Source organism: Procambarus clarkii, chromosome 48 (genome assembly GCF_040958095.1).
Source record: "Procambarus clarkii isolate CNS0578487 chromosome 48, FALCON_Pclarkii_2.0, whole genome shotgun sequence".
Taxonomy (NCBI): domain Eukaryota; kingdom Metazoa; phylum Arthropoda; class Malacostraca; order Decapoda; family Cambaridae; genus Procambarus; species Procambarus clarkii.
The window spans coordinates 11,255,587-11,282,572 of NC_091197.1; the positions used below are offsets into that span (position 1 = coordinate 11,255,587).

The window sequence follows — 26,986 nt, forward strand, 5'->3', positions numbered from 1 at the left end:
ACCACACTAGAAGGTGAAGGGACGACGACGTTTCGGTCTGTCCTGGACCATTCTCAACTCGATTGTGATTCGACTTGAGAATGGTCCAGGACGGACCGAAACGTCGTCGTCCCTTCACCTTCTAGTGTGTGGTCTGGTTAACTTACTTTAGCCACGTTATTGTGACTCGTCGCCTGCATTAAGTACTGTATGTCTCCAGGATGAGACGATGACTGATGTAAACACGGTCCGGGAGCTTCACACAACTGAGGCGGTGAGGGAAGGATGTTTCACCAGAACGAAGGGCTCAACAGAGGCTGGTCGAGATATCTTACACGAAGGTGACGTCTACTATTTAGTGGACGAATCCGACGACACTGGCCAGGGTCGTGCCACCGAGGAGGGCCTGCGTCGGCTGGTCGTGTCCCCAGGGACAGGCGCAGCAAGAGACGATATCAAGGGCTATAAGCCACGTCTATTACGCTCGCACCATCAAACTCGAAGATTCAGAGTCGAAGGAGTTAACTACCTTAGCGACCACCCGACGACACAAGACGCAGATGAAGCGGGTCTTGGCACGTCCACCGCCCAACGGGAGCCTCTGAGATTTAACACCAATGAAGATCAGCACCATCAGGAGCTTTCCTCCTCCTCACCGTCCGGAGACCGCGGTAGCCGCCAGCACTGGAGACCTTCCCTCCCTCTTGTACACAAACCCAGCACTAGACGCCGCCACCAAGGCCAGCATCACCGCTTCCACGTGGGCCGGGCACCCACCACACGAGACGAAGTCGAAGCTGAGACAATTTACACATCAGGAAAGAACAATTACCATCACTATATGGACAACACACGTCACCAGGCCGACAGCATAACGATCATCATGGCTTCTGGTAAGTTACTGTGACTCCTCCTTGGCTTCAGGGTTAAAGGGGAAATTCAGTTGACCTGGAAAAACTGTACTCTCCTATGTACATGAAGAAGCGAATTGGTATATAAACGTGCACAAGGAAGTGAGAAAATGTATAATTTGAGAGTTAAGTGTTGTGTTGTGTCTGCAGGGAGGAACGGATGGAGCGGCAGCAGAGGCAGAGGAGAGCAGACGAAGGACTGGGCCCTACAGGAACGCCAGTCACAACTGTGGAAGGTAGCGGATGCCTTGCCTCAGACGCCGTATGGTAAGTACCACATGGACACGGTTTCCTCCAATACCGTCTTCAATCGCCACCGAGTTTGATCCAGTATACTAAACTTTGGTACATCTGGATTTATGTAGGTCTGCTAGACTACGGTTTGTCATACAGGGACATGTGATCTTTCAGCCAGAACTGGCAAACTTTTGCATGGATAAAGTAATTGCCAAACACCAGGTACCGCACGTAGGCAGGTCTGAAGGGTCTAATGACTATGGACATTCAATAATGTTGTGCAAAGAGGCTATGGCCCAGTTCCTACTCGGAGTTTACACATGAATTACTCAGAGTTGGTTACTACCCGCCACAGGCAGCGGTACCCACCTGCTAACTGCAGTTACTGGCATCAGTAATTGTCAGTTACCTGGCAATTACTGTGTCGAACTGTTTGGTGAGCATTCAGTGCTCTCCATATATAAGGTATCACATCTAACCGGATCATAATTGATTTATTCTAGTGTTCTCTGCCCTTTTGCCTCTTCTCTGACCTGAATGCTTAGAGCAATACAGTTTATACAACAGAGTTTGGGGCACCTGGATACTTGGAGACGCCGTGTTTACTTAACCAGACTCGATCCCCCATATTGTAGGTTGCGTTAAGTGTCCGACCCTTTCCATCATGTAGTTTATATTAACTGACCGGCTTCGAGCCCACATAAATAATGTTGGCTAGTTTGCTCCCTATTCCCAACGCCCAGGTAAGGTCGTAAACAACAGCCCTATTAGACGACGGCGTCAGTAGGTCTCCCCACGTTAAAGGTGATTAGACTCGTGTTAACGAGGTGAGATATTGTTAAACCTCTTATAACCTCTTATAATAAAACCTCTTATAATAAACAAAATATTATATTTACAGTCTGGAAATCTATATATTATATATCATTATATATGAAACAACTGAATAGGCTATATCATTCAAATTTATATAAATAATAAATACAATGATATAGCCTATTCAGTTGTTTCATATATAATGATATAGCTTACTCAGTTGAATAATATAATACCGATACAGTCTACTCGTATAATACATATTGATATACCGTATTCAGTTGTATAATACATTCTGATATACCGTACCCAGTTGCATAATCATACCAATATTCAGGTTTTAACGTACAACCCTGCCTGCAATAATCAACATACGGGATTTTAAACATATAGTTTATAGTTAGTAATAGTGAAGGTGAGATTAGTGAGATGCAAAGACAAAAACTAACTTATCCTAGGCTCGACCTCATTTATATATTACTTCACTTAATCCTACCTGAGCCTAACCTGTCTTAGGCTTTATATATCACGTTTACCTAGTATATATTGAACAAGGGGCCAGATTCACGAAGCAGTTACGCAAGTACTTACAAGTACTTAGATTTACAAACGTGCACATCTTTCCTCAATCTTTGACGCCTTTGGTTATATTTATTAAACAGTTTACAAGCATGAAAACGTCCCAATCAACTGTTGTTATTGTTATAAACAGCCTCCTGGTGCTTCGGAGCTCATTAACGGTTTAATAATTGTAAACAAAGCCGCTAAAGATTGAGAAAAGATGTCCAGATTCGTAGGTGCTTGCGTAACTGCTTCGTGAATCTGGCCCCTGGTTTAGTTCGCCTGATTTCAATCCCCTGAAGATCAAAGTGAATTTGTTATAACTCACGATGGTGTGGATTTGCAATTTAAATCAAATTATATGAATAAATCTTGAGATTTATTAGTTATAAAAGAATTACAAAATGGTTATTTTACTCAAGGATACAGTGTTTAAAGGGAAATAAATCTTCATACAATAATACGGATACAGAGATATGGACGTGCTCTATTAGATTCAGTAGTTCACCGAGCCGAAACCTGATTGACCGAGATTACAGCTTGAAATTCCTCGTGAGCAAAGTGTCAGTAGCCTCGTGTGTGTGTGTGTGTGTGTGTGTGTGTGTGTGTGTGTGTGTGTGTGTGTGTGTGTGTGTGTGTGTGTGTGTGTGTGTGAACCACAATACTGTGGATAGTAACATTTCATTCACCAGGATAACAAGAGTCGATAGAACACGGGCCTCTTATGCTGAAATGAATAATAATAATGTCATGTATAATAATAATAGTATAGAAAAGCTAACGAGAGCCTATCAGAGATAATTGTAGAAAAAATGCTAATGATACATCCTTCCTTGGTTCTCCACCGAGCTCAGCATATATGCTGGAGGCCGTAGCTGTATCCTGGTGAGCTAGTAACTCCATAAATTTCAATGTTTCACACACTTGCAAAGCCGTTTCGAGGCGCCAAGCACCCAAGTGAGTCTGCCAGGATTGATGATTCTACTGAGGTGCCGCCAAGAGAGAGAGAGAGAGAGAGAGAGAGAGAGAGGTAGGAGAAACAGAAATAAGCATATACAGACAGAATCAGACAGAGAGACACATAGACATATAATTGGACGTGTGTAGCTGGTATTCTTTGAGGCAATTTGACGGTAGACATTGTATATAGCCTCCCTAATCGCTTCTGTGTGGTACTCTGGATGACCCGCATGTGGAGTGGCTTTAGGTCGTCCTGTCACTCGTATTTACAAACTGCTGATCCAGTGCAGCTGTCTGGATTAATCCTGTCATTTTTTTTAATGCGGCTCTGAAAAGGATTTTAAATCTTAAGATGTATATGTCATTATAATCCTGTTACCGCGTGCGGAAAGTATATAATAAAATTATCTGTATTAGGTTTTTAAGAGTTTATTTTCTCGGCCGCATCGAGATCATCAAAATTCTCATCGTTCAGAATTTTTTTTTTTTCGATGTGATAGGCTATGAAATGCGTTTTTTTTTATTCCAAATTCACGATAATTCAGATTTCGTGGTCATATAAATACATTTTTAAAATATATTGTATTAATGTGATGTAAATGAACTGCTACCAAGTTGCTATGGATATTTTGATCTTAAATATTTACATAAAGTGTTTGCCTGTAGCGAACTCTTGCGTTATTGTAGACCTGGTAGAGCAAATGAGCTAATAGTCAGAGAGAGCTAATGGTAGAGCCCCCAGAGCTATTAGCACTCAGGCCTCTCCTAGAGCGCTAATAGGATCGTTATAACAGTTTTACGTAATTCACGCTAAAAGTGATTGTTATGGGAATATCACGGCGTAGTCGCTTAGCTTGCCCGCCTGCAGTCAAGTTGCCCCCAGTCAATCCCACTAGGCGGTCAACGCTCTCACCAGGCCACTCTGTGACTGCAAGATCACATGGGGCCTGTCATAAATATTTTTAATGGTGGAAAATACATTTGTATTGATGCGAAGCTGAAACTCAACTCCCCCACATGCATAATTATGTGTATATATAGTAGTTAGTATCTAAATCAACCTGTCACCCCCACATTAATAGTATCTATAGTTACTGTAAATGAAACTACAAGAAACTGTTGCGCTCAGAGTTCGAGAAATAGGACGTCCTTTTCTAGGTCTAGTATAGTACATATATGTACTAAATTAGGCTTAAAATTGCATGTTTAGCATAGACTTTTTGTGGTGCATTTTAATATTACAGAAAGTGAACTTTTGGGGGTACAAAAAACTCATATTTTCAGTTCATTCACACAACAGCAGGTACGGGGTTCCACAACTTTTGTAGGATAAGTTGAACTAAGGGCCGTAACCCTGATAGGCTTACACAAGATTCTCTAGGCCAATGTCAACCTTCCCCAAGGATGTAACCCCACAACAGTTGCCTGTATCCGTGGTGCGTATTTCCGGCTGGGTGAAAGGCTACGTTCTCAAATGGATTCATCTTGCACGGGAATCGAACTCGGGCCCTTGCTTTTGTGAGCGGACAATACTGCAACGCCCTATTTAATGCTGCTATAGGCGGGCGGGCTACTGTAACCTATTTGTGTACAACAAATGAAATATTCACATTAATGTTTTTTTGAAATGAACCTTTTTTATGAACGGCCCAAAGGTTAGTTTACCGTAATTCTATTCTATTAACACAATCCTACGTAACTATTTAAATTCAACAATTAAAACGATACAATTCATAAAAATGCATTTGTTTTTATTTTTAACGTTCATGTGTGTTTATTAATTTTGTTGTTGTTTTCATTTTTAGTGTAATTTTAAAATATGATTGTGGTAATGTAATAGATTGACGGTAAAGTGGCAGGGCCAGATTCACGAAGCAGTTACGCAAGCACTTACGAACCTGTACATCTTTTCTCAATCTTTGGCGGCTTTGTTTACAATTATTAAACAGTTAATGAACTCCGAAGCACCAGAAGGCTGTCTATAACAATAACAACAGTTATTTGGAAAGTTTTCACGCTGGTAAACGGTTTAATAAATATAACCAAAGCCATCAAAGATTGAGAAAATGTGTACTCGCTCGTAAGTACTTGCGTAACTGCTTCGAGAATTTGGCCCGTCATAATGTTTGTTAAGTCTCCCCTAAAATATTTCAGATTTTCTTTCGATTTTCTATGGTTAAACCAAGAGGGGGGACGCCATTAATCTTTTCCCAGGCCGCTGCTTCCAGTACGTGCTGCATACAATTGTTTGCTACGTTCTCTAATGGCCTCGTTAGGGGTCAGGAAGCTTGATGCTTGTGAAGGATTCCCCCATTTTGGTCTAGTTTCTGAATGCGTGTCTAATGCGGTGGTTATCCCCTTAGTGTGACGGCTTCAGAGGGTTTAATTACAATAAATTAATAAATAATTTCGTAGTTTTAAAAATAATTTTTCGATATAAGCCTAGTATGTACATAATCACATTATTTCATCTGGACTTACTTCCGGTCTTCTCGATATAATGTTATCCTGTTTCCTTCTTGAAAGTCTTCAAGGTCTTGGCAAGTAACTTTATCATAGAGATACCGTCTGTTATACGGAGCCAAGATCAACAACCTGGTTGACAGCCTTGAGAGTCGTATGTGTGGCATCCTTTGCCAAGTTGTCAAGTTCCTCCAGCTCCACAGATGGCGGCAGGAAACATCGATGCAGTGGGCATTTCCTCTCTGGATTGCCACACTAAGGCGCTGAAAGGGGAAACTGACGGCTCTAGGGGTTATATATATATATATATATATATATATATATATATATATATATATATATATATATGGGGTACCTAGCTGTATCCGGGTCGACAGACTGTATCTCTGCTCCTGTCTGTATCTGTGTGTGTCTCTCAGTATGTGTCCGTTTCTTTGTCACTCTTGGAACCAGTCTGTACCAAGATACAGCAGGCATTTCCTCTCTGGATCGCAACACTAAGGTTCTGGAACAAGAAAACTGGCTACTCTTGGGTTTCTGGTTCGCCAAATGAGTTCCTCACCCACCTTCTTCAGGAACGTAAGTGCACATTTACCCCCAGGCGCCCAGGTGTCTCAGAGCCTATCGGCACGAACCTGTAATGATGTTCCAGGCCCCTGTATTTATTAATTTCTTGAGTCTTATTGAAGGTGGCCTTCCTTAGCTGTACTGTGAGGCAGATATCAACCAACGTCGACGCACACGTGTGAGGTAGATATCAACCAACGTCGACGCACACGTGTGAGATAGATGTCGACCTGTTTAATATCCCTCTATGGCTGCAGGGTAACCCCCATCTGGGCGTCTGTGGCTGTTGTAATGTCTGCACAACTGAGGTTCCCTTTGTGCTGGACACCCAGCTGTAACCACACACTTCTCTTACAGCATTCTTAGTTTCAAGTGTTCGTGTACCCTTGTTGTTCTCTCTTATGTCTTGCACTTGAGAAAAGGATCAGAAGACTTTTTTTTTCTCAAGTGACCTGTGGGAGGAAGGGTCGGCCAAGAGCTGCATGAGAGGTGAATGCAACGAGGCGAGGCTGGGGTCCTGTGAAAGACTGGGTCAGAAGATATAGTGGACACACCCACATATATGTACAACGTATATAGGCGTGCGTAGGATGCGGTATTCTGTTCAGCTACAAGTCGTTCATTGTTGGCAAGAGTTTTACCACCGTTTAAACACCGTTTATCGCACTAACTGGCCGGCGTTGTTAGCGTATATTTATCCAGCAACACTGGCTTATGGTAGAGTGGGTTCCTGGGGCCACATTCACGAAAGCACTTGCGAACGTGTACATCTTTCCTCAATCTTTGACGGTTTTGGTTACATTTATTAAACAGTTTACAAGCATGAAAACTTCCCATTCAACTGGTGTTATTGTTATAAACAGCCTCCTGGTGCTTCCGAACTCATTAACTGTTTAATAATTGGAAACAAAGCCGCCAAAGATTGAAAAAAGATGTACAGGTTCGTAGGTGCTTGCGTAAGTGCTTTCGTGAATCTGACCCTAGGACTCTGGTTGCCGGCTTGAACGTTCCCGGGAGAAACATGGTAGGCACAAGAAGCTGAACGGACCTACCTCTCCGAGGTTGTCTTGTCTTGCTCGAACTTTTATCATGTTTTGTTTACATTGATAGATGCTCGCCTCTGCAGTTTGTCTATGGACATACAACAAATGCAAACAAATGCCCTGAAAATGAGTGGTTGTGGGTCTGTCTGGAAGACTTGGTATAGACAAAGGTATAGATATAGATAGTTATATTTGATTGGCCTGTTATTATCAGGTCAGTTATTATTGGATCTGTTATTTTTATTATCATTTTTTTACATGTAATGGTATTTATTGCTATTAAATTTATTTACTGCTATTAATGTAATTTTTGCAAGAGCTGCAATACCACTAAAAGTCTTAATAATATGTTAGTAAAATAGGTTTACTGTGTGAGTTCGTACAGTTTAGTGTAGGGGGGGGGGGTTGTGAAGGGTAATGGTGATAGGTGCAGGAGGTAATGGGGGGGGGGGTGGCAACCCCTTCAGTGTAGGGGGAATGAGATCCTACACGGAGGAGGAGGAAAGTGTATGGAAGCTACACAGACCCGGACTCAAATCACCCACTTTGTATACAAGCTGATGAGCGCATACAGCCTATAGTCTCCCACTCAACACATACACCAACCTGTGTATTATACTTGATGGACGAGTCATGTGTGTGTGTGAGAGTTTCTGGCGATTGACGGGTGATGAGGGTTGAGGAGAGGTGTATGTGTGTCGATAGGATAGAGTAGGTGTGTCCCCCTACTCACACGGTGATGTAATTGTGAGTAGCGTAAGTGTGTGAGTGAGAATGTGAGGTGGGGCGAGGGGACATGAGGAACCATTTGTTTTGTGTGAGAAAGTGATTTCCACCACCCACACTCACCTGTCGAAACATGGGGTAAAATAGGGCCGCTGGCCAAGTAACAGTTCTGCCCAACACAACCGAGATCATTACATATTAGCCCCAGGAGAAGCGTTCTGCAGCAGCCATAGTCTCCCCCAGATCCACGAATCCAGTACACCGGCTCAATCATTCCCGTTCGCACAGGGTGGATGGATTCCCGCGCCTGCAGGCGGATGCAGGCGGGGCCCCCCCCAACGATCCGCGGCAACTTCTGAAACGGGGAAAAAGTCAGGCTTGGTGTACCAATTAACAGCCCAATTCTGCAGTAGTTTATCTACGGTGTATATATATATTGTTAAGGGTGTCAGGAGGGTTTTTTTTGTGGCTCTTCCATCACCGGGGTGATTGTGGGAGTCCCGGCTGTAGAGGACCTGGATTATAGGGAAGTTATATGATAGGTTAATGATCTCAGGTGCGATAGATTGCTAGGTAGATAATTATATATTAATGCTGGTTTAACTTATTATGTGTACTTTCTTTATTTACAATGTATAAAGATTTAAATAAATAGTTGCGATGTACAGCAGAGATGAGTTTATGATGACTAAATAGTTATTTTGTTAAAATGTTGTGATAACATGTTTCTGAATGAGGCCCTTCCGTGATGTATATTTATTTATTAAAAAGTGGATTTCTAGGAAGGTGTGTGTGTGTGTGTGTGTGTGTGTGTGTGTGTGTGTGTGTGTGTGTGTGTGTGTGTACTCACCTAGGTGTCCTTCCTGGGGTTGAGCTTTGGCTCCTTGGTCCCGCCTCTCGGCTGTCAATCAACTGGTGTACAGATTCCTGAGCCTACTGGGCTCTATCATATTTACACTTGAAACTGTGTATGGAGTCAGCCTCCACCACATCACTGCCTAATGCATTCCACCTGTTAACTACTCTGACACTGAAAACGTTCTTTCTAACGTCCCTGTGGCTCATGTGTTTACTAAGTTTTCACCTGTGTCCCCTTGTTCGCATCCCTCCCGTGCTAAATAGTTTATCTTTATCCTCTCAATTCCTCTGTGAATTTTATAGGTAGTGATCATCTCTCCCCTAACTCTTCTGTCTTCCAGTGTCGTGAGGTTTAATTCCAGTAAGCTTTCCTCGTAGCTCATTCCTCTCAGCTCGGGGACCAACCTGGTGGCATACCTCTGAACCTTTACTAACTTGGTTGTGTTTGACTGGATATGGACTCCAGGCTGGAGCCGCGCACAGGAAGTGTGTATAATTACCTAAATGTAATTACCTAAGTGTAGCTACAGGATGAGAGCTACGCTTGCGGTGTCCCGTCTTCCCAGCACTCTTTGTCGTATAACGCTTTGAAACTACTGACATTCTTGGCCTCCACCACCTTCTCGATTAACTTGTTTCAACCGTCTACCACTCTGTTAAGTGTATGTGTGGATTTACTATTTGTGTCTACAGAATCGAGCTATTAGCTCTTGGACCCCGCCTGTCTATCCAATCTGTTTTTCATCTATTATATCTACTACATATATTTACGACTCTTGGACTGAAAAAAAATCTTTCTAACATCCCTGTGGCTCGTCTGCGTTTCCGGTTTCCAATTATGTCCTCTCGTTCTACTGTTCCTTAATTTGAATATTGCTTTTACTTTGTCAATCCCCCTTGGTATCTTGTACGTCGTTATCATGTCTGCCCTGTTCCTTCTTTTCTCCAGTGCAGGCGTTGAGTCACAATAACGTGGCTAAAGTATGTTGACCAGACCACACACTAGAAGGTGAAGGGACGACAACGTTTCGGTCCGTCCTGGACCATTCTCAAGTCGATTCACTTTTCTTCAGTGTAGTGAGGCCCAGTTCCCTTAGTCTTTCTTCATAGATCAGTCCCCTTAGCTCAGGAACGAGTCTCGTTGCATATTTTTGGACTTTTTACAGTTTTGCTTTGCGCTTCTTTCGGTAGGGGTTCCATGCTGGGACAGCATACTCGATAACAGGTCTGACAATGGATGTATAGAGAGCTCGGAAGGGGGACGCTATCGTAGAGTTAGAAGCTTTTGAATATAGCGAATATCAACTGGTGTTGCTTGTCTTGTAGGAGGGGCTCCTGTGCGAGCCTCAGACCTTGTCACAAGAAGCGGACTTGAGGCGAATGTACCTTAGTCCTATACGAATATACCAGTGTCCAGGACGGCGCATATATTACACCGAAGAGCGCGCTACACGGCTCGATATGAGTAACCCTTGTATGATAAGGCGGCGGCGCCTTATATCACCTTATATACACTGAACGCTCACCACCTCGAGCCGCTTCAGTCCCCCTGATGTTACAATCTGAAGGGCCGCGTTAGTATTCACTATCTCGGGCGTAGTTCTTGTAACTTACAAGACGTAAGAGAGTCCTACTCATGGCTCTGTCTGGCCTTTTGATATGGCTTCTGGAAGTGGGGTTTCAAGTTCAATTTATGATGTCCTTAAGGAAGCTGTGGTTCCGGGTGTCTCTTTGGCGTTAAATGGATGGATGATTCCCTTTGATGGTTAGTCCATTCACTTGGCTTGGATGGTAGAGTGATGGCGTTGGTTCCTGCAGGGTCGGCGTTCAATCCCCGATGGTCCAAGTGGTTGGGCAACATGTTCCTTCCTCGTATCCCGGCTCCTAGGCCTCATATCCCAGCTCCTAGTCCTCGTATCCCATATATTTAATAGCATACTGGCTTAGCGCTCTCTCCTCATAATTGACGTATACCTTCCCTCTCATGGTTTGACAAGGGGGGGGGGGGGATATGTTGCTGTGTTCGTAGCCCCGGCAACATGTCTACATCAACATAGTGTTGCGTTGACAGTTGAGAGGCGGGACCAAAGAGCCAGAGCTCGACCCCCGCAAACACAACTAGGTGAGTACATAGTGGATCATTTATCCTATTGAAGACGTTATCTAGCTGCCTCTGAGAGGTCTGAAGCATTATATATTCTGAGAGTCCATTTGTTATGTTGACAGGTGTGTGTGTGTGTGTGTGTGTGTGTGTGTGTGTGTGTGTGTGTGTGTGTGTGTGTGTGTGTGTGTGTGTGTGTGTGCGCGCGTGTGTGTGATATCAGACTTCAAAAGGCTATATATATAGAGCTTTAGGGCGTATAGGAAGCTTAGTTATGGGGGTCACGATGGAGTTTTCAACCTCAGTATTTTTATTAGCTCATCTGATTTACCCCAAAAACGGAAGGTTTCTTCCCCGAAATGATTTATTGCGTGAATCATGCGCAATGTTGCATTAAGGGGGGCCTCGTAGCCTGGTGGATAGCGCGCAGGACTCGTAATTCTGTGGCGCGGGTTCGATTCCCGCACGAGGCAGAAACAAATGGGCAAAGTTTCTTTCACCCTGAATGCCCCTGTTACCTAGCAGTAAATAGGTACCTGGGTGTTAGTCAGCTGTCACGGGCTGCTTCCTGGGGGTGGAGGCCTGGTCAAGGACCGGGCCGCGGGGACACTAAAGCCCCGAAATCAACTCAAGATAACTCAAGATAAGGTGCTGGAGGGTCAGTAGTCATGTCATGTGGTTAAGAGGTTGAAGTGTTAGTGATGTCAGGCACAAACACGTGTCAACATGTTTGTTGACACGTGTTTGTGTCAACGTGTGTACTCACCTAGTTGCACTCAGCTAGTTGTGCTTGCGGGGGTTGAGCTCTGGCTCTTTGGTCCCGCCTCTCAACCGTCAATCAACAGGTGTATACAGGTTCCTGAGCCTACTGGGTTCTATCATATCTACACTTGAAACTGTGTATGGAGTCAGCCTCCACCACATCACTTCCTAATGCATTCCATTTGTCAACCACTCTGACACTAAAAAAGTTCTTTCTAATATCTCTGTGGCTCATTTGGGCACTCAGTTTCCACCTGTGTGTGTATGTGTGTGTGTGCTCAGGTGATAATTGATGGAGCGGGTTAGTTTTGGTGTTTGGGTTTAAAGCCTAGCAACTTCTAAATGGTTATTCAGGCCGTCGTCACAATAGTTGACTGTCCAAAGTATATATCTTTGCCCTGGACTAAAGGTGTATACTGTGTACCTACACCCAGACGCAGGGTAGACGCGTAGGGTGTTCCCGTGGGTGTATATGCCAGGTGTAGGGAAGGGGAGGAGGGAGAGAGAGGGTGGGGGGAAGGGAAGCAGAAGCAGCAGACATAGAGGCAGCAGCAGCAGCTAGGAGACGGCAGACGCTGCCCAACGCTCATTGGCAGCGGACGTGTTTCTGAGCCTTGTGTCTTAACCACCCAGTTAACTATCCGTTCGTGGCCAGTTAACGAGCCACACTGCACATGTTCACTATAAACATTGACTATAATCAGTGCTTCACTAAGTAAATCTTTTAAGTGCAATTTTTCGAGTTTCCAGATTGACAGTACTGTAATATAAACTGTTTTTAAGGTCTTTGTTTTTTTGGGGGTATCGACCTGTCGCGACATGTTCCACTCTACAGTATATTCAAAGCCAGAGAACTAAAAGCTGTCAACCACTGTGTGTGTACATGCTGTTGTTGTTGTTATAGATTCAGCTACTCGGAACAAGTTCCAAGTAGCACGGCCTATGGTGAGCCCGTGACTTACCTGGCACAGGAGCGGGGCAAGTAGCACGGGCTATGGTGAGCCCGTAACTTACCTGGCACAGGAGCGGGGCAAGTAGCACGGGCTATGGTGAGCCCGTAACTTACCTGGCACAGGAGCGGGGCAAGCAGCACGGGCTATGGTGAGCCCGTGACTTACCTGGCACAGGAGCGGGGCAAGCAGCACGGGCTATGGTGAGCCCGTAACTTACCTGGCACAGGAGCGGGGCAAGCAGCACGGGCTATGGTGAGCCCGTGACTTACCTGGCACAGGAGCGGGGCAAGCAGCACGGGCTATGGTGAGCCCGTGACTTACCTGGCACAGGAGCGGGGCAAGTAGCACGGGCTATGGTGAGCCCGTAACTTACCTGGCACAGGAGCGGGGCAAGCAGCACGGGCTATGGTGAGCCCGTGACTTACCTGGCACAGGAGCGGGGCAAGCAGCACGGGCTATAGTGAGCCCGTAACTTACCTGGCACAGGAGCGGGGCAAGCAGCACGGGCTATGGTGAGCCCGTGACTTACCTGGCACAGGAGCGGGGCAAGTAGCACGGCCTATGGTGAGCCCGTAGTGGTGTGTGTGTGTACATGCAATAGTCAGGCAATAAATGCTGCATCTCGGAATACCTGTGTGTAAGGGTGTTGCTATAGTCATTAGCGTCACAGGTGATTAAATTAGGGTGGTTCTTGCCCCCTCTCTGGCCTCGTTGTCCCTGTACCACGTCGTTCAGTATGGAAATCGAGTAGTTTGACGTTATAACACGAAGATTGAGCCAGGTGGTGATTGAATAATTAAGAGCAAAGTGCCTTTTTAGTCAATTATTTCTCTATTGACATTAGTCGGTAGTTTCTATCGACACGGAGTATCAATGCTAACCTGTTGTGTCGGGGACAGTTAGCCTGTATACATACATACATTAGGCTTGTATCGTGGTCCCATCTTCCCCCCCCTCCCCCCAGGGTGGAACTACTGACCCTCTCTAGGATGCAACCTCAAAGCAGATCCCTATACCTCCGGGGGAAACTTATTTACTGGTAGGTGAACAGAGGTATTAGGTAAAAGGAAACGTGCCCATTCATTTCTGTCCCGCCCGGGGAATCGAACTCTGCATCCACCATTGTCGCTGAGACCGAAGCTATACCGCGAGACCCTTGTCGGCTTTTTATGATCCTTTGATTCTCATAGACCCGCGACAGAATAGACCCGCAACAGAATAGACCCGCGACAGAATAGACCCGCGACAGAATAGACCCGCAACAGAATAGACCCGCAACAGAATAGACCCGCGACAGAATAGACCCGCGACAGAATAGACCCGCGACAGAATAGACCCGCAGACAGAATAGACCCGCGACAGAATAGACCCGCAGACAGAATAGACCCGCGACAGAATAGACCCGCAGACAGAATAGACCCGCGACAGGGGCCGTACGAACACACCGCCACGCTCCTGTACCGGATTATCAAACTTTCAGGCCAGCAATCGTACACAATTATCATGCAATTTAAGAACACATGGAGACGCTTGCTAGAGAAGCCGTCTTGGATGAGAGTGCTCTGAGGCTTCAGAGTGTTCAGTGATATTACTCATGTCCCGCGGAAACCAACGTTTGAGAACATTAAGAACATAAGAACAAAGGTAACTGCAGAAGGCCTATTGGCCCATACGAGGCAGCTCCTATCTATAACCACCCAATCCCACTCATAAACTTGTTCGTATAACTTCGAACGATGATTCGAACGTAACGCATATATATATATATATATATATATATATATATATATATATATATATATATATATATATATATATATATATATATATATATATATATATATATATATATATATGCTTAGTATTCAGGCTGAGGAGTTTAATGTGTAGAACGGCCGGCGGGTGAACAGGTGGCCACCCCCGTCAGTTTAGCATCCTAGCAGCATCCCAGCACCTAGGATTCATCGAACATTTAGACGCAGCTACTTGCGAAACCTGTGCATCTTTTTTTACAATCGGGGGCGGGTTTGTTTGATATCTGTGTTGCACAGTTTATGGGCTGTGAGGCATTAGGACGTTGTTTTATAACCTTGTTTATGTTATAATAAGTTGTTGGTTGACTAATAATTAATTAGAAATGACTAATAACCTATTTTATTTTTATTTTTATTTTTATTATTATATTTATAAATAACCTATAAATTAAAAATTACTATTAAGTTTGGGTTGTGTAGTTTACGAAGCTCGTGAAGGGATTAATGAATGTAAACAAACGGAGCCACAATTGTCGAAAGATGTACAGGTTTCGTAAAGGGGGAGGGGGCTTTGTTGATTGACAAGTCCTAGTGGTGTATGGTTAGGTTGCGTCTTGTGCTACCAGGTAACGAGAGTGCCAGCCTTCGACTCTCCCAAGCTCTCAGACACTCTCTAGCACCTTCTTGACCCCACCAGGGTCTTAAAGCTTACACTGGTCTGACCGAAGGGTCTGGTGGCTGAGTGGACCGTGCGCGGGACTCGTAATTCTGTGGCCCGGGTTAGATTCCCGGCGCCGGTGAGAAACAAAAATGGGCAGAGTTTCTTTCACCCTGATGCCCACCTGTTACCTAGCAGTAAATGGTTACCTGGGAGTTAGACAACTGTTACGGGCTGCTTCCTGTGTATGTGGTGTGTATTCACCTAGTTGTGTTTGCGGGGGGTTGAGCTTTGCTCTTTCGGCCCGCCTCTCAACTGTCAATCAACTGTTTACTAACTACTTTTTTTTACTACTTTTTTTTCCTCCACACCACACAGGAAGCAGCCCGTGACAGCTGACTAACTCCAAGGTACCTATTTGCTGCTAGGTAACAGGGGCATTCAGGGTGAAAGAAACTTTGCCCATTTGTTTCTGCCTGGTGCGGGAATCGAACCCGCGCCATAGAATTACGAGTCCTGCGCGCTATCCACCAGGCTACCAGGCCAGGTGTGTGTGTGTGTGTGTGTGTGTGTGTGTGTGTGTGTATGAAGACATGAAGCGTGTGAAAACTTGAAGACATTTCTTTTCAATATTATTACGTATTATTACATAATAATTACGTATCACGTAATAATTACGTATTAATTATTCATATTACGAATTATTCATATTATTATATTTGTGTATTATTAATAAACTGACGAATACTGCCACATGGTCGAACTCGCTTGAGCTTGCACTGCTCCAAGGGACAAACATCTAAGACAGGAAATTCCTAGAATATGGCGACCTTCCCTGTGGGTGTCCCGGGAGTGTGGGCGAGGGTGACGAGCCAAGTTGTCAAGGTGGGGAGGCCGGGGTATTTTAAGTGTGTGTGGGTAGGTAGGTAGGTAGGTAGGTAGGTAGGTAGGTAGGTAGGTAGGAAGGTAGGGGGGAAGGGAGCTTCAGCCTGTAGTATTGTGCTTCTAGTCTAGCCTCCTGCGTGGCTAGCTGGGTCATTGAATAAGATCTTGATGATGCCACCTGGCGTTAGGTTCGAAGCGAGTGTGAAGCCTCGAGGTTTTGAGACGTAGGGGGTTTGTTTACCCCCCGCTGGGGGTCGGGGTGGACGTGGGGTGACGGCATGTCCCGTGACCCCACGGGGGTTGGGGGTCACAGGTGAAAGTCTCTCCCAATCTGATATATAAGATCAAACCAACGCCCAGTGTCAACATCTTAATTTGGCTATCGCATTTCATCATCACACATCAGTTGTAGTGGATATTTGGGCCTGCGGCCAGCCTCAAGCAACAGCCTTGTAGATCAAGTAATCACAAGACAAGTATATGAATATAACTCCCAGAACCGACTCTAGCTAAACTCCACGTATATACTACAAGTGTCTATGACCCTCTTTATATACTGCGTCTTGAGTGCCTTATTATATTTGTTCTTAAAATGCATTTAAGGAAGTGAACAAGATTTATGTCGACAGAAGGGATTATAAATTTGACGAATGTCTCTCCTCGCTAGTGCCCAAGCTATCTGGGTGTGTAGATCTTGAGAGGAGAGATGACCTGCGCTTCCCATATGGTTAGAAGACTCAAGGAACTTTGTGTTGTCTAGTTAAGATCCCTCCTCCTCCTCCTCCTCTCAATGTAAACATCAGATATAATCTTGACAGCACTGATTTCTTGATTCGTATGTTAATATTTTCTAGTGTCGGTCTTCTGACTTCCTCGCATATTGCCACAGTGACATCTCGCTCGTCTATTATATATATATATATATATATATATATATATATATATATATATATATATATATATATATATATATATATATATATATATATATTATTATTATATTTTATATAATGTCATGTATATTACGGGAAACTTCAATTATGACGATATAGACTGGGAAAACACGTAACCAGACACAGGTAAACTATTGGAGGCAGTAGTGAGGAACGTCCTAAGCCAGCTGGTCAGGTGATCCATATGAGAAAGTCCAACCTCTTAGACTTGACCTAATATTCACTCGGCACCAGATATAATGGAAGCCATTTTGCGAGCCCAGATAAGGGTCACACGAAGGGCTGACTTAACTAGAAATATCAGAATAGAGTATATAACAGACCAGCCAGTTAATAGGAGACTGAGGATAAGAGCTGAGACTCGCATCCTTCAACCACTTATTTCAGAGTACAAATTGGCTATCATTCCCTTCCCCCATTTCTCCCCCTTTAGGCTACATGAGGAGGGTTGTGGAAGGGAGGGGGGGGGGACAAAAGCAGTAACCTAACCAGGCACGGAAGACTGTCAACGTCAATCAATCACCGATAGCTTGAGGCATCTCGTTACATTGTCTAACGACCTGGTAACGACCACCAGAAGCGTGCCATTATGCCTGTGGCGGAAACCCCACAAAAGAGAGAGTATTAGAGCGCTTTTAAGAACTTCAACATGACAGGAATCCGGCCCCCCCTATTCCCTATCTTCACTTCTATCTACCATAATTAGAAATCAATCTAATCAATCTAATCAATCTGTTTTTTGTTGTGTTTCCGCTACAGATATATTAGCACTCTTCTGGTGGTCGTTAGCAGGTAGTAGACTATGGAGAGCCAGGTGATGTATATGTTTATCTCTCAGAATGTTCGGTAATATGTTTATTGTTTGTGATGTGTGTCTATGTATGTATTAACACGATGTACTGAACGGGGTGAGAATAGCTTGAGCTACCTCTGCCCGAAACGCTTTGCGTAATACCTCTGCCCGAAACGCTTTGCGTAATAGTGGCTTTAGGCATTGTATGTACTAGCTCTTATCTATAAAGCCAACAAACTTTGTAAAATCTCTTTATGTATGTACCTTTGCCTAAATAAAAATTATTATTATTATTATACCTCATCCCTTTGTGTGTATTTTACCTCAATAAACTTATTTCAATTTCAATGTATGGAGATGCCTCAAGCTGCCGGTAATTGAGTGGCGTTGACAGTCTTCCGTGCCTGGGGTTAGGTTACTGACACACTGAGAGGCTATAAGACATACTAGAATGTTGTTGTTGTTGTTGTTAAAGATTCGCTACTTGGAACAAACAGTTCCAAGTAGCACGGGCTATGGTGAGCCCGTAGGTACTCTACATACTAGGAGCTGGGACAGAGGGATGGAGTGAAATGAACGGTGCCTAACATGGACCATCGGGGATCGAACGCCGGCTCTGCAAAAAGAGTGAGGATTTTTAACAAGAGGCGGCCTCGTCTCCTGTTAAATGAGCCGTAAATTAAATGTAAACAATGCCTCTTTGATTGAGGAAAGATGTACAGGTTTCGTAACTAGCTGCATAAATGCTTGACGAGTCCTGGTCCTGGAGGACGGTTCTTCAAGTTGAGCTTCATGACTGTTGTAAAGTTTGCATATTCAATTGTCAAGCATTTTAGGAATAATTAATAATTACTTTTAAAGGCAGGTGTATTTTATATTTGGAACTATAGATATCTCTGTCAGGAGACGAGTAATCCCTGGATTTACCTATCTAACGATGAATAATTCACGTTTTACCTATCTAGCGGTGAGTAACCCTTTGATTACATCCGAATCCTAGCATAAAAATACAATTATAGGAAACTTATAATAGTGTCACAACGAAGAAACCCGTTTTCTGTAAACATAAACGGCATATTTTTGTAACATATTAGATATTAATGTATGCCCAAATCCTGAAATTTATATTCCATCGAAAGTATATGTTTCACATTCTGATTGAGCACTGTAGGATATGTATTTTCTACCCTGCCTGTGTGGAAAAATATAATGTTGGCTTTTTTTTTTTGGTTAGCTATTCTTGCAAGCTTGATAAATTCTTTTAGAATTCTCTATTTTCATATCTATGCAATAGCAATAAAAAAAATCATTGATCTATGCGTAAAAACCACATTTGAAAAATTATAGAATGCTGAACGCGTTTTCGGCTTAATTCGCCTTCATCAGAGCAAGATAGAGAGTGAGGAGAGAAGCGAGGTGGGCATATATACTTATATATACCTTATACCATATATACCTTATACCATATATATACCTTATACTTTATGTATAAGGTCTGTCCGTTTTGGTCTTTGTACTTTTTGTTATCTATATAAAATAGATTGCTCGTGGTTGGGGGGCGAGACAGTTACGGCTTTTTCTCACCAGACTTTGCAGGGTGACTGGGCTTTGCATGGGAGTTGTCATAAGAAGGGTCGGCGTTCATGTCTCTGGCTCTCTCCTATCCGTTCCATGAAATGGCAAAATACACTAATTTTCAGCCTCGCTATATATCAAACTCCTCCCTCACCAAGACTGATCTAGCATGCAGGCGATGAGTCACAATAACGTGGCTAAAGTAAGTTGACCAGACCACACACTAGAAGATGAAGGGACGACGACGACGTTTCGGTCCGTCCTGGACCATTCTCAAGTCGATTTGGTCCAGGACGGACCGAAACGTCGTCGTCCCTTCACCTTCTAGTGTGTGGTCTGGTCAACTGATCTAGCATATTATCTTCATGATGAAAAATATTAGTTTCCCCTGACGTGTTGTTTATTGACAAAGGGTGTGTTGTGAAAATGGTTACAGGGATGAAGGGAAGATGGTGAAAAAATGTAGGAAAGATGGTGAAGGTTAGGGAAGGTGACAAGGAAGCGTGAGAACAGTGGGAAGGAAGTACGAAAAGAGTGGGAAAGGGGCGTAACGGAAAGGGAATAGGCTTCACCCACGCCCACATCCGGCGTGGGCGTGGATGAGGATGGGTGTGGTAGCGGGCGTGAGTTATGGAGTAAGTGTCTCCGGATGTTAGAGAGAGAGGGAGGGGGGGTGTTAACAAGGGTGTGAGTGATGCAGTGAGTGACTGTCATGAGTAAGAGGAGATGGGTGTGGCCATAGGGGTGAGTTTATAGACGAATAAACGTGTTAAAACACACTCAAACATCCACACACACACATCATTACCGCAAGTTTAAGTATGTTTATTGAGATAAGAAAGAAATACATCTCAATGGGAGAAAGTAGCTTAGGCTATTTCTACCCCCCCCCCCTTATCACCGCAAGGTATTTGTTCACTAGGCTGTGAACACGTCCGTTAAAACTAGACAAGGCGAGACTTGATAAAAGTTGAACATGAGGCTGCTTTTACTGAATACTTGTGTAAAGACTTGGAAAGCAATGTGTCATTAAAATGACTTAAATTTTGTTCAGTTTGGTTCATCAGTGGACGTAGGTTATTGAACACTTCACAGCCTATACACGCAGGCAAAAATATAATACGTTAAATGTGCTCAAACAAGAATACCGAACCTAAGCTAGGCTGCGACCGTAAAAAGAACAAATATTAAAATTGTTCATTTTTTTTAATATGTTTTTTTAAAGATGTATAGAGGGTCAGATTAGTCGTTTCTGTATTTGTATATTATATAATAGCATTAATTACGTATAATCATTTCAGCCAATTAGATTGTGTATACTAGTGGTGATGGATGAACCATGATTGTGCAGATCTAATTTCGAGTGAGAAGGTTTTAAATAACTTTACTGGTTTGAGAAAAGAAAGATTTGTAAAAGTTACACAGATGATTGGATGATAAGGGATAAACCTGTTTCATAGATTTTTTTTCAATTGGTGGTTGGGATTCGTTAAAGTTTTGATATGAACAGATAGAGCACTGTGTGTGTGTGTGTGTGTGTGTGTGTGTGTGTGTGTGTGTGTGCGTGTGCGTGTGTGTGTGTGTGTGTGTGTGTGTGTGCGTGTGTGTGTGTGTGTTCTGAGGGAGTGCCTAACTCTTGAACTATAGTAAAGTTGACAGGAATGCCAACTACTTTATTGAGACCTAATAACGTATACACCATTCCGAAGGAATCTGATGACTATGAAAGCATGAATATAGTCCAGGAAAGTGCCACGTGGTGTGCCAGGGGGGGGGGAGGAGAACTATGCCAAGCAGTGCCAAAAACAAGTGATAAATGTTGAGAGACATGAATGAGACATGAATGAGAATTAGGCGTGGTATTGATAAACAATTTCCTCTGATCTATGAACTGGTTTTGCAGTGTTTCAAGATATTTTGGCATATGACTAATTATAGTTGATGAAACACACACACACACACACACACAGGGGCGGGGCGCCGGTGGCTGTGTGGATAACACGCTGGTCACGTAATCCTGTGGCCCGGGTTCGATTCCCGGCGCCGGCGAGAATCAATGGGCAGAGTTTCTTTCACCCTGATGTCCCCTGTTACCTAGCAGTAAATAGGTACCTGGGAGTTAGACAGCTGTTACGGGCTGCTTCCTGGGGCATGTGTGTGTGTATTCACCTAGTTGTGCTTGCGGGGATTGAGCCCTGCTCCTTCGGCCCGCCTCTCAACTGTCAATCAATCAACTGTTACTAACTACCAACTATTTTTTTCCTCTCCAAACCTTCCCCCCCCCCCCCAAGGAAGCAGCCCGTAGCAGCTGTCTAACTCCCAGGTTCCTATTTACTGCTAGGTAACAGTGGCATAAGGATGAAAGAAACTTTGCCCATTTGTTTCTGCCTGGTCCAGGAATCGAACCCGGGCCACAGGATTAAGAGTCCTGCGCGCTGTCCATTCAGCTACCAGACCCCTACACTGTCTGTGTGCGTGTGTGTGTGTGAAATCTTTTTTTTTTGTTTCAGTAGTTAGTAGCAGTTGATTGATTGACAGTTGAGAGGCGGGCCGAAAGAGCCAGAGCTCAACCCCCGCAGGCACAACTAGGTGAATACACATATTAAAGAGAAGACGTCATTAATTAGCATTAAAGATCAGTATTCTGCTATTATAATTACTCTATTATCCTTGTATAAATGAATACTATTATCTTGTAATCTAAATCATGTTAGATATTAACTTTTCTGTTAATAAGGAAGTTATTGAGTTAAAACGGTAGCATTAGCGTCAATAAAGTCTACTTTACTCTGTGTTTCTCTTCGTCGTTATCCAGTGTTGTTATGGTGAATGTCAGATCTGAAGCGATTGTGCAATGTTGGAAGTGAGCGTACCGGCGTGACCCCACCTGACCTCTTGCTGACCCCACCTCTGACCTCTTAACTGACCTCACCTCTGACCTCTCGCTGACCCCTACCTCTGACCTCTCGCTGACTCCACCTCTGACCTCTAGCTGACCCCACCTCTGACCTCTCGCTGACCCCACCTCTGACCTCTTAACTGACCCCACCTCTGACCTCTAGCTGACTCCACCTCTGACCTCTCGCTGACCCCACCTCTGACCTCTCGCTGACTCCACCTCTGACCTCTTAACTGACCCCACCTCTGACCTCTTAACTGACCCCACCTCTGACCTCTAGCTGACTCCACCTCTGACCTCTCGCTGACCCCACCTCTGACCTCTTAACTAACCATGGTCATTAATCTCAAGAGCGCCTCTGTTAGTGTCTAATTACTCAACAGAACCATAATTGCTTTTCTTTCAATTGATAACCTTAATTTTATACAAGATTCTAACCCCGTTCGTTAATTAGGGCAAATTACTGTAGCTTAGGTTAATCAAGGTTGATTGTTAGGGTAGGTTAAGCTAAGTTAGGAAAAGTCAGGTTAGGCTAGGTTAAACTTAGTTAGACTAAGTTAAGAAAAGATGAGTTAAATGAAGCCCTCTTCCCCAAATACCTCATAAAATCTGTTGCGGAGCGAGACTACCTCATAAACATTAGTCGTAATATTTTTTGCTAGTTTTACTACATAGATCACTCACCTTGAGGTGTGAGGAGTCCACAGGAGAGGTGAGGAGTGCACAGGAGAGGTGTGGAGTCCACAGGAGAGGTGAGGAGTGCACAGGAGAGGTGTGGAGTCCACAGGAGAGGTGAGGAGTGCACAGGAGAGGTGTGAGGAGTCCACAGGAGAGGTGAGGAAGACGCAAGTGTCGACAAGATGGCTTTACGAGTGGCTGAAGATCTGACGACGATATCTTCACCTGGTCTGTCAAGTAGTAACTCGAGGGCCTTCTCCTGCCGTCTGAGGGGGCTGACCTCAATCAGGTCATACATTGGGATCGAACTTGTTCCGCCGGACTCACGTTCTTGTGGAAGGATATTCAGGGGGGGTAGAATTTTGTCTATTTCACAAACGAGGTAAAACCCTGGTAACGAAAGGGTTATTCGTTACCCCTCTTATCCGAATATCCAAACTTTCGAGGATTCGCTAAATCGTTTTTTTTTTCCGATTTGAGTGTGTTGATATTCTGACCCCCGCGCGTTCTTGGCGCGTCACCGTAAGCTTGGGTTACAGACACCCATCTTCCCTACCCCAGGGTGAGGTCGCTCTCTCAAGGTGGGTGCCTCGACAAGCCAAAAATCCCACGACATGGGGTGCTTTAAGCATGTACCAGCGTGCCAAACATCTTCCCTGCCCTCCTTCCTTCCCCTCCCCTATTTTCCTCCCCCATTTCCTCCTTCCCTATTTTCCCCTTGTTTAGCAGTGGAGGGCTTTAGGGAGGATGGTGAAGGCTTCTCACAATCCTCCTTACTTGGAGAGCGTGTGTTTGCCTATCAGGGAGGACCTATCAGGGAGAACCTATCGGGGAGGACCTATCGGGGAGGACCTATCAGGGAGTACCTATCAGGGAGTACCTATCAGGGAGTACCTATCAGGGAGTACCTACCAGGGAGTACCTATCAGAGAGGACCTATCAGGGAGGACCTATCAGGGAGGACCTATCAGGGAGGACCTATCAGGGAGTACCTATCAGGGAGTACCTATCAGGGAGTACCTACCAGGGAGGACCTATCAGGGAGTACCTATCAGGGAGTACTTATCAGGGAGGACCTATCAGGGAGGACCTATCAGGGAGGACCTATCAGGGAGGACCTATCAGGGAGTACCTATCAGGGAGGACCTATCAGGGAGGACCTATCAGGGAGGACCTATCAGGGAGTACCTATCAGGGAGTACCTATCAGGGAGTACCTATCAGGGAGGACCTATCAGGGAGGACAAGAGATGTGTGGGTCAGCTCTTTATGTCCCCGGCTGCTAGTCTTGTTGTACGTGTTGGGTTATAATGAAACTTTCCTGGAGTTACTAAATGTACTTGTGGGGTCGGTCGTCGGCGCTCGTACACAATTTTTCACAGTAATTGCTGTTGGGTACGTGCCCAACGTGGTCTTGAGAGGGGAAATTCTAATATATCTTACTATTTTCTTTTTGAGCTGATAGTAGCGAAGTTTGTATCAGTTGGTGAAGCTGGGATTGGTTGTTCTAGTTTTAATTGGAAGCAAGCGGCTTGAGACGTACAAGTAAACTGACTTATTTTGTATGGTGTCGTATTTAAGTTTCTTAGTGTCTCGTTAAGAACGCAAATGATGTCGTTTGTTTTACGCAATATTTTCATCTTAAAAACATCAAAAGTTGTGCCAATTTCCAGAGATGCTGCGAGGCTGAGAGTAAATTGATCAAATCGACGGGTATATTTTGATCCCCATCCCGTGTGTGTGTGTGTGTGTACGTGTACGTGAGGATGATAAACGCACACTAATATGTGTACGTCTCGCAAGGATTATTATTATGACTTTCTACATTAAGATCTCTTGAAGTATGTGAGACATTAGTTTTTTTATATTTTTATTTTTTTTAAATAGAGAAGAACTTTTAAAATATCTCACAGGAGTTGGGTTGAGAGTGGGGGGGGGGGGGGGGAGAGGCTAGGGGCCAGAATTTAGACAACTGTCCACCAGTCGGACACATTCCTAACGTTATTGTCTGACTGGAGTAGACAACTCTACCCACCAAGTAGGGTTAATTATCTAATAGTAGGTTTGAGTGCGACGCGAGAACAAGGTACTCCTCTACTCATCCTCGTATGGGAAACCATATACCCCGTTCTCTGTCTGTCTGTCTCTCTCTCTCTCTCTCTCTCTCTCTCTCTCTCTCTCTCTCTCTCTCTCTCTCTCTCTCTCTCTCTCTCTCTCTCTCTCTCTCTCTCTCTCTCTGACTCTGACTCTGACTCTGACTCTGACTCTGACTCTGACTCTCTCTCTGTCTCTGTCTCTGTCATTGTCTCTGTCTCTGTCTCTGTCTCTGTCTCTGTCTCTCTCTCTCTCTCTCTCTCTCTCTCTCTCTCTCTCTCTCTCTCTCTCTCTCTCTCTCTCTCTCTCTCTCTCTCTTTCTCTCTCTCTCCCTCTCCCTCTCCCCATAAGAAAATGCAACTGTTTTCCCTAATTAAACACGTACCAACCCAAGCAACCCACCAAACCCATCGTGGCCGTTGTGTCAATATTTCGATGCTTTAATGTTTACTAAATACGTCGCATTTATTGACGTAGTTGACCAATCCGTTAAAAATGCGATGTATTAGTACACGTTAAAGCACCGCAATATTGACGTTTTCAGTTATCGGCCTCGATAGGTTAGGTGAGTGAAGAAAATGGGTTACCTTGACCGAAGAAAATGGGTTAGTTTGACCGAAGAAAATGGGTTATCTTGACCGAAGAAAATGGGTTATCTTGACCGAAGAAAATGGGTTATCTTGACCGGATCCTAATATAGATTTGAAGGCAAATAAGCTCACGTATAATGCTACTTAAAGGAGCATTCCACGTCACAACTAACTTGAAAGTTTTGTCATCATGTATACATAATTTATTTTCTTGCACGGTAGAGCTTCTTGCAGGTCGGAGTTCAATCCCCAAGCGTCCAAGGAGTTGGGGGACCATTTCTTCCCACCCGTCCTATCCTAAATCAGTACCCTCGTATCCCTTCCAGGAGTATAGAGTCATACTGGCTTAGTGTTTTCTCCTGATGTTTACCTTGTGTATGCGCAGCACGTGGCTTGGGTTGATGATGAACCTTGTGTGATATAGTGTGTTCATATAGTGAAGATTGTTCATTTGTAGGTGTTTTAGTAAGTTCTCTTTTTGAACATAAAGTCGGCTAGAGGGAGAGTATTCAAACGTCTTGAGTCCTTAATGCTGATAGTGTTGGCTCTGTGTACCTATTGCACCTCTACTTTTCAATTACACTATTTTGCACTTCCTGCCATGCCTCCTGGTCTCGTTGAATTCCATTATAATTATTTAATCCGTGTGTCTTCTGGTCCCATCAATTATCTAATATCCCTATCTTGAGGCTATCTTGAGATGATTTCGGGGCTTTTAGTGTCCCCGCGGCCCGGTCCTCGACCAGGCCTCCACCCCCAGGAAGCAGCTCGTGACAGCTGACTAACACCCAGGTACCTATTTTACTGCTAGGTAACAGGGGCATAGGATGAAAGAAACTCTGCCCATTGTTTCTCGCCGGCGCCTGGGATCGAACCCAGGACCACAGGATCACAAGTCCAGCGTGCTGTCCGCTCGGCCGACCAGCTCCCTAGTCAAAACTACTTTTACCCTCAATAATAATACTGTGAATGCATTGAAACCACACTTAAGGCGCAAGAGGAATGGTCTTGTTGAACCCAAACCAAGAGGGAGAGTGAAGGGTAGCCTCCTGGTAGGACCCGAGTCCACCACACACAGTGATACTGTATTAAGCACCAGGTTTAACGAGAGGTAGCCGATATGTAAATTGCAGCGAGGGTGCAGCTCTCGCCTGCAACAACACATCTCGCT

At 44.3% G+C, this 26,986-nt stretch overlaps 1 protein-coding gene across 3 annotated transcripts in view; it reads left to right on the forward strand.

Annotated features, from left to right (window-relative positions):
• The window catches only part of LOC123764773 (multiple epidermal growth factor-like domains protein 6), a 377,392-nt gene that overhangs the window by 298,651 nt on the left and 51,755 nt on the right, over positions 1–26,986 (forward strand). For all 3 annotated transcript variants that reach the window (XM_069302605.1, XM_045752888.2, XM_045752889.2), the window contains 2 exons: positions 200–872; positions 1,041–1,157. In XM_069302605.1, the coding sequence (XP_069158706.1) occupies positions 209–872; positions 1,041–1,157 (781 nt within the window). In that variant the 5' untranslated portion in view covers positions 200–208. The remainder of the gene's footprint in view (positions 1–199; positions 873–1,040; positions 1,158–26,986) is intronic.